Below are 9,178 nucleotides of genomic sequence, written 5' to 3'. Positions count from 1 at the left end.
CGCTAGCACCAAACCCCCCCCCGCCCCCCTCTCTGTGCGTCACTTTTTGATTAAAAATACCGTATTTCCTTGAATAATATGCGCCTGCCTTGAATCACTGCGGGGTCGAACTCGCTTCCCCAAATTTGTAAGCGCATGCTTACTTTTACCGCCGGGTCAAAGTCGTGACGTCACGAGTGACGCTTCCCCTGTCGTCATTTTCAAAATGGCGGAGGAGTTTATTTTTGCTTTTACTATTTGTAAACCATGGGTCTTGTTCCACAGTTATACAGATCACACTGATGGTTGTGATCTGTATCTAATATGTGCCACACTCTGTGAACCCACACCAAACACATTTCTGGAGAACATTGGCTCTGTAACTCATTATAAAGGCAACATAAGAATTACCCAGAATGCCATGCATCCATGATTCTTGGCTATATTATACAACCCGCTAGCACCAACCCCCCCCCACCCCCCTCTCTGTGCGCCACTTTTTGATTAAAAATACCGTATTTCCTCGAATAATATGCGCCTGCCTTGAATTACTGCCGGGTCGAACTCGCTTCCCCAAATTTATAAGCGCGTGCTTACTTTTACCGCCGGGTCAAAGTCGTGACGTCACGAGTGACGCTTCCCCTGTCGTCATTTTCAAAATGGCGGAGGAGTTTATTTTTGCTTTTACTATGTGTAAACCATGGGTCTTGTTCCACAGCCATACAGATCACACTGATGGTTGTGATCTGTATCTAATATGTGCCACACTCTGTGAACCCACACCAAACACATTTCTGGAGAACATTGGCTCTGTAACTCATTATAAAGGCAACATAAGAATTACCCAGAATGCCATGCATCCATGATTCTTGGCTATATTATACAACCCGCTAGCACCAACCCCCCCCCACCCCCCTCTCTGTGCGCCACTTTTTGATTAAAAATACCGTATTTCCTCGAATAATATGCGCCTGCCTTGAATTACTGCCGGGTCGAACTCGCTTCCCCAAATTTATAAGCGCGTGCTTACTTTTACCGCCGGGTCAAAGTCGTGACGTCACGAGTGACGCTTCCCCTGTCGTCATTTTCAAAATGGCGGAGGAGTTTATTTTTGCTTTTACTATGTGTAAACCATGGGTCTTGTTCCACAGCCATACAGATCACACTGATGGTTGTGATCTGTATCTAATATGTGCCACACTCTGTGAACCCACACCAAACACATTTCTGGAGAACATTGGCTCTGTAACTCATTATAAAGGCAACATAAGAATTACCCAGAATGCCATGCATCCATGATTCTTGGCTATATTATACACCCCGCTAGCACCAAACCCCCCCCCACCCCCCTCTCTGTGCGTCACTTTTTGATTAAAAATACCGTATTTCCTTGAATAATATGCGCCTGCCTTGAATCACTGCCGGGTCGAACTCGCTTCCCCAAATTTGTAAGCGCGTGCTTACTTTTACCGCCGGGTCAAAGTCGTGACGTCACGAGTGACGCTTCCCCTGTCGTCATTTTCAAAATGGCGGAGGAGTTTATTTTTGCTTTTACTATGTGTAAACCATGGGTCTTGTTCCACAGCCATACATATCACACTGATGGTTGTGATCTGTATCTAATATGTGCCACACTCTGTGAACCCACACCGAACACATTTCTGGAGAACATTGGCTCTGTAACTCATTATAAATGCAACATAAGAATTACCCAGAATGCCATGCATCCATGATTCTTGGCTATATTATACACCCCGCTAACACCAAACCCCCCCGCCCCCCTCTCTGTGCGTCACTTTTTGATTAAAAATACTGTTTTTCCTTGAATAATATGCGCCTGCCTTGAATTACTGCCGGGTCGAACTCGCTTCCCGAAATTTATAAGCGCGTGCTTACTTTTACCGCCGGGTCAAAGTCGTGACGTCACGAGTGACGCTTACCCTGTCGTCATTTTCAAAATGGCGGAGGAGTTTATTTTTGCTTTTACTATGTGTAAACCATGGGTCTTTTGTTCAAGAGCCATACATATCACACTGATGGTTGTGATCTGTATCTAATATGTGCCACACTCTGTGAACCCACACCAAACACATTTCTGGAGAACATTGGCTCTGTAACTAATTATAAAGGCAAGATAAGAATTACCCAGAATGCCATGCATCCATGACTCTTGGCTATATTATACACCCCGCTAGCACCAAACGCCCCCACCCCCCTCTCTGTGCGTCACTTTTTGATTAAAAATACCGTATTTCCTTGAATAATATGCGCCTGCCTTGAATCACTGCCGGGTCGAACTCGCTTCCCCGAAATTTGTAAGCGAATGCTTACTTTTACCGCCGGGTCAAAGTCGTGACGTCACGAGTGACGCTTCCCCTGTCGTCATTTTCAAAATGGCGGAGGAGTTTATTTTTGCTTTTTACTATGTGTAAACCATGGGTCTTGTTCCACAGCCATACATATCACACTGATGGTTGTGATCTGTATCTAATATGTGCCACACTCTGTGAACCCACACCAAACACATTTCTGGAGAACATTGGCTCTGTAATTTATTATAAAGGCAACATAAGAATTACCCAGAATGCCATGCATCCATGACTATTTGCTATATTATACAGCCCGCTAGCACCAAACCCCCCCTCTGTGCGTCGGTTGAGGTGGGCGGGGTTGGGGGGGCGTGTATAATATAGCCAAGAGTCATGGATGCATGGCATTCTGGCAGGGGGACGGCCGTGCCAGCAACCTGAGGGTTCCTGGTTCAATCCCCACCTTCTACCAACCTCGTCACGCCTGTTGTGTCCTTGAGCAAGACACTTCACCCTTGCTCCTGATGGTTCGTGGTTAGGGCCTTGCATGGCAGCTCCCTCCATCAGTGTGTGAATGTGTGTGTGAATGGGTGAATGTGGAAATAGTGTCAAAGCGCTTTGAGTACCTTGAAGGTAGAAAAGTGCTATACAAGTATAACCCATTTACCATTTAATTCTTATGTTGCGTTTATAATGTGTTGCAGAGCCGATGTTCTACCGAAATGTGTTTGTTATTCTTGTTTGGTGTGGGTTCACAGAGTGTGGCGCATATTAGTAAGAGTGTTAAAGTTGTTTATATCACAACCTTCAGTATAAACGGTATGGCTGTTGACCAATCTCGTATAAGAAGCAGCCAAATGAATGCGTCCGGCCGACACGCGGATAGCATGGTGTAAAGGTGGGCGCCATGACATGTTTTAGAGCAGTGGTCCCCAACCACCGGGCCGCGGCATCAGACAATTCTTTTTTTTTTTAATCACACTCAATTTTTTTTACTGCATGCCATTGGTAAGCGCAGGGGTGAGAAGAGGTTTTAGAATTATTAGCGCCGGCTTACTTTTACCGCATGCCTTGAATAAGCGCAGGAGTGAGAAGAGGTTTTAAAATTAATTAGCGCCCCGGCGGCTATTCAAGGAAATACGGTAGTTCATTCATTATTGACCTGATTATTACACTGCAAAAAGTCAGTGTTCAAAAACAAAGAAAAAAAATCAAAAATGGTGTGGAGCATGCTGGGAATTATCCGTGCATGTGATGGAAGAATGCACCGCACATGTGATGAAGGAATGCACAGTTCAGGGTCGAAATTCTACTGAATTTGCAGGAAATCAGGTTGTTTTAGCTAATAATCATTGCTGCAAGATCTAGCATGTTGCATTCAATGTTTATTCCCATTAATTCCCGTGGAACGTTTCCAACTTTGTATATTCCCGGAATTTTGCAACCTTACTTGGGATACGATAAGTACCTGACAATGGAAAAAAAACTTGTCAGTTGGGGTGCTGAACCACTGCAATGCAAAAAGTCAGTGTTCAGAAACCAAGAAAAAAAAATACAAAAATTGGGGGTATTTTACTTGAACTAAGCAAAATGATCTGCCAATAGAACAAGAAAATGTCTTAAAATAAGTATATTCTCAATAATAACAAGTGCACTTTTCTTGGTAGAAAAAAATGACACCTTTTTGCTCAATATGTTGAAAAATATTCTTAGATTAAGCTCCTGTAGAACTTTGTAGAAGATATTGGGCTCAAATACTAGTGTGGCCTCAATAGCCCTGCTGTTGTAGTGTGTAGCATGCTGGGAATGTGATGGAGGAATGCACAGTGCAGGGACGAAATTCTACTGAATTTTCAGGAAATCAGGTTGTTTTATCTAATAATCATTGCTGCAAGATCTAGCATGTTGCTTTCAATGTTTATTCCCGTGGAAAGTTCCCAACTTTGTATATTCCCGGCATTTTGCAACCTTACTTGGGATACGATTAGCATGTGATATTGGAAAAATAAATAGTCAGTTGGAGTGCTGAACCACTGCGGCGTATCATATATATTTTTGGTTCCCACTAAAGATAGTCAGATAGTACTTTATTAATCCCTTCAGGAGAGTTCCCTCATGAAAATTAAAATTCCAGCAGCAGTGTACAGAATTGAGATTGAATTTAAAAAGTAAATAATGGGGGTATAAATGGAAACAAAATAGCAAAAAAAACATTACAATAACAATAAAAATAAATAGGAACAATTAGAATACAAATATAACAGTAAAATAAGAATATAACAAGAGAAACTAGACAGTATCATGTTATGGAAAAGTATTGCACTGTTATTGTTTTGTCCCTGTCATCCTAGTTTGGCAACAGTAAATTGGCCCTAGTGTGGGAAATGTTGTCTGTCTATCTGTGATGAGGTAGCGACTTGTCCAGGGTGTACGCCGCCTTCCGCCCGATTGTAGCTGAGATAGGCACCAGCGCCCACCTCGTCCCCAAAGGGGAATAATGGAAGGACGGATGGATCCTATTACCCCTCCTTTTCCCCCCAGAGAGGAGTTCAGGTTTTCCCGCGGCGCTTTGTTGTCACGGCGACCGCTTTAACAACAAAGTCGCCAGAAGAAAGCCATTTCTGCGCAAATCTCACAACGTATTCCGCTTACATTACGCCAAACAGCACAGAGACAAGCCTCAAATTTTCTGCAACAAAGTAATTTGGAGTGATGAGACCAAAATTGAACTTTTTGGCCACTCGACCATGCAGCCCATTTTTTCCCTTTTTATCATTCATATTCTCTGAAGAATGGCCAAAAAAATCATAATTACTCCCAGAGTATGTAAACTTATGAGCACAACTGTTTTATTTTCAAGGCAGTACAATAATAATTAAAGCTGCAAGCAGCGATGGACGGGATCGCTTTGGCTGCTGCCCCCGCAACCCAAGCCCGGATAAACGGTAGAAGATGGATGGATTGATTATTACGCTGAGAAAAAAATATATACATGTGTTATACATCAGTCTTATAGTAATAACAATTTTATAAGGACGCCTTGGTGCCGCCATTGTGAGACTAATGCGTTGTGAATATAATGCAGCTGTTGTATTGAAGTGGGAATAGCAAACTTCCTGTTGATTTTAGTTGGGGGCGGTCAGTGTATGTAATATAGGTCTCAGTGAGACCTACATTGAGGTTTTTGTTTCATGTGTGTATGACAGTCCTACTTTGAGTTAGAAGCAGTTTTGTCCGAGCAGGAAGCCGTCATTTTGTGACAGCAGTACACACAAAAGCTCCAGTCACCAGTTCTTTCCGGGCTCATAAAACCCAAACCAGGGCAGTAATTAAAACTATTTCATCAACTTTTAATCAGAAGGGTTCAATCTCTCTTGCTTATTTGAAGCCGAAACGACAAACGTTTGAAAAAAAGCGACATTTTTTAGCCAACTTTTGTATTAAAGTGGGAATTGCAAACTTCCTGTTGATTTTAGCTGGGAGTTTTTGTATGGTTTTTGTTTCATGTTTCTACGACATTCCTACTGGAAGTTAGAGACAGTTTTGTCTGTGTTTTTTTCCTAGGGGGCGCTAGAGTGCAATTTTGAGTTTGGGGTTTTTGATTAGATGGCAATTTTCGCCAGTCCTGATGTGTGTGTCAAATTTAGTGAGTTTTGAAGCATGTTAAGGGGGTCAAATTACAGCTCAAAGAGGCGTCAGAATAATAATAAAGAATAATAATAATAATAAAACCTTAGAAATTCAAAAGGGTCCCCTGTCCCTTTTCTAATAATGTCACAATTGCAACTGCCTTTTTAAGTACTTCACAAAGTTCACAGCATAAATTAAAATGATATAATAAATATAAATTCTGGATCCCACAATACAAATCTAAAACAACCAGTAGAATTGTAAAAGCAAATATAAAAAGATGCGTTTTGAAATGTGATTTAATAATACAAACGGAGAACTGAAGAAAAAACAAGTTTTACTATATTTTTTATTGTGTTTACTTTAGTAACTTACTATCAAACCCTTTCTGTCCTATACATCAGTGTTTTTCAACCACTGTGCCGCGGCATACAGTCTGGTGTGCCGTGGGAGATGATCTAATTTCACCTATTTGGGTTAAAAAATATTATTTGCATACCAGTAGTTATAGTCTGCAAATGATGTGTTTTTGTGAGTGTCGGTGCAGAGTAACCGTGTAATACTCTTCCATATCAGTAGGTGGCAGCCGGTAGGTAATTGCTTTGTAGATGTCGGAAACAGCGGGAGGCAGAGTGCAGGTAAAAGGGTATCTAATCCTCAAACAAAAAGTAAACAAAAGGTGAGTGCCCCTAAGAAAAGGCATTGAATGCTTAGGGAAGGCTATGCAGAACGAAACTAAAACTGAACTGGCTGCAAAGTAAACAAAAACAGAATGCTGGACGACAGCAAAAACTTACTGCGGACTTGTCCGAACATGACAATCAACAATGTCCACAAAAAGAAGGATAAAAACAACTGAAATATTATTGATTGCTAAAACAAAAGTAGATGCTCAAAGGAAGACATGAAACTGCTACAGAAAAATACCAAAAAAATGAGAAAAAAAACATTAAAAGCGCAAGACAAGAACTAAAACACTACACACAGGAAAATAGTCCATATAAGTCAGGGAATGATGTGATAGTACACCTACTTTGAGACAAGAGCTATAGTGACGCATGCGTGGTTATGCTTTGAATTCATATCCAACAATTGCGTCAACAACTGGGACGGCGTGGCGCAGTGGAAGAGTGGCCGTGCGCAACCCGAGGGGCCCCGGTTCAAATCCCACCTAGTACCAACCTCGTCACGTCCGTTGTGTCCTGAGCAAGACACTTCACCCTTGCTCCTGATGGGTGCTGGTTGGCGCCTTGCATGGCAGCTCCCTCCATCAGTGTGTGAATGTGTAAATGTGGAAGTAGTGTCAAAGCGCTTTGAGTACCTTGAAGGTAGAAAAGCGCTATACAAGTACAACCCATTTATTTATTTATTTAACAAATTTTTACTGTCCACTGAGTTTCGTTTGTTATTGATTTCTGCTGGTGGTGCATTTTTGTCAAGGTAAAAAATGTGCCTCGGCTCAAAAAAGGTTGAAATACACTGCTATACATTTCCACAAAGTATCAGTCGGGACTCGAAAAATAGATCAGATATCCATCCATCCATCCATCCTAGAATTTCTAGGCGCAGTCAAGGCGTTGAGGGGTTCCGGTTTGGTGGCCGCGGGATTAGGTCTCTGCTTTTTGCAGACGATGTGGTCCTGATGGCTTCATCTGTCCGGGATCTTCAGCTCTCACTGGATCGGTTCGCAGCCGAGTGTGAAGCGGCCGGAATGAGAATCAGCACCTCCAAGTCCGAGTCCATGGTTCTCGCCCGGAAAAGGGTGGAATGCCATCTCCGGGTTGGGGAGGAGACCCTGCCCCCAAGTGGAGGAGTTCAAGTACCTCGGAGTCTTGTTCACGAGTGAGGGAAGAGTGGATGGTGAGATCGACAGGCGGATCGGTGCGGCGTCTTCAGTAATGCGGACGTTGTACCGATCCGTTGTGGTGAAGAAGGAGCTGAGCCGGAAGCCAAAGCTCTCAATTTACCGGTCGATCTACGTTCCCATCCTCACCTATGGTCATGAGCTTTGGGTTATGACCGAAAGGATAAGATCACGGGTACAAGCGGCCGAAATGAGTTTGGGTCTCTCCCTTAGAGATAGGGTGAGAAGCTCTGCCATCCGGGAGGAACTCAAATTAAAGCCGCTGCTCCTTCATATCGAGAGGAGCCAGATGAGGTGGTTCGGGCATCTGGTCAGGATGCCACCCGAACGCCTCCCTAGGGAGGTGTTTAGGGCACGTCCAGCCGGTAGGAGGCCACGGGGAAGACCCAGGACACGTTGGGAAGACTATGTCTCCCGGCTGGCCTGGGAACGCCTCGGGATCCCCCGGGAAGAGCTGGACGAAGAGGCTGGGGAGAGGGAAGTCTGGGCTTCCCTGCTTAGGCTGTTGCCCCCGCGACCCGACCTCGGATAAGCGGAAGATGATGGATGGATGGATGGCATCCATCCATCCATTTTTCTACCGCAGATATGACCCCCCCAAAAACCGGATCAGGATCAGAGGTCAATAACGTGGATAGGAACATCCCTAGTTTGCAGATGTGTAGTGTGTGAATTGTAGTGGCCCAATTTCCCACACTAATGGTACTGTAAGGTGGAAAAAAAAAAATGAATAGTCACCTCGTCTTCTGCCATGACTAAGGTGCCCTCGTTCTGACCTGCAGCAACAGAAGAAAAACAAACATGTCACAGAGATACATGGCAACGGACAAGTGATTCCTACTTCATGGAACTCCAAAATGTTTTCGGTAGAGACGTCTATAAAGAGCCTACGATCGGGGCCCGGTCCGATATTTTATTTTTTCCAAGCCGTTCTTTAACGCAGCTGTGACTCAGTGTTGAGGTTCTACAGCAGGGGTCCGGAACCTTTTTGGCTGAGAGAGCCATGAAAGCCAAATATTTCAAAATGTATTTCCGTGAGAGCCATATCATATCTTTTAACACTGAATACAACTAAATGCGTGCATTTTTAAGTAAGACCAACATTTTTTGAGTATAATAAGTCTGTTATTCTTTTTAATAACATTGTTATTCTGAAGCTAACCAATAATAAATAAAATGTCATGTCTGTTGATCATGTTTTTGTTTGGCCTTTGGACTCTTTCAGTTCCTGTTTTTTTCCACTCCCTTGTCTGGTTTCCTTGGTTACTCATTTTGTCCAACTGTCCCTGGTGGACAAAACGCCCGCTCACCTGCTTCCCGAGCACTAATCAGAGGCAGTATTTAAGCTCGTCTTTGCCAGTCAGTCACCCTGTGCTTACTTGTTTCATGCCTTGCC

At 43.4% G+C, this 9,178-nt stretch overlaps 1 protein-coding gene across 3 annotated transcripts in view; it reads right to left on the bottom strand.

Moving 5' to 3' along the window:
• Window positions 1-9,178, bottom strand: part of fnbp1l (formin binding protein 1-like) — a 166,322-nt gene that overhangs the window by 15,994 nt on the left and 141,150 nt on the right. For all 3 annotated transcript variants that reach the window (XM_061883819.1, XM_061883820.1, XM_061883821.1), the window contains one exon: window positions 8,521-8,558. In XM_061883819.1, coding sequence (XP_061739803.1) covers window positions 8,521-8,558 — 38 coding nt within the window. The remainder of the gene's footprint in view (window positions 1-8,520; window positions 8,559-9,178) is intronic.

Source organism: Nerophis ophidion, linkage group LG22 (genome assembly GCF_033978795.1).
Source record: "Nerophis ophidion isolate RoL-2023_Sa linkage group LG22, RoL_Noph_v1.0, whole genome shotgun sequence".
Lineage (NCBI taxonomy): Eukaryota > Metazoa > Chordata > Actinopteri > Syngnathiformes > Syngnathidae > Nerophis > Nerophis ophidion.
This window is presented reverse-complemented; position numbering and strand designations above follow the sequence as displayed.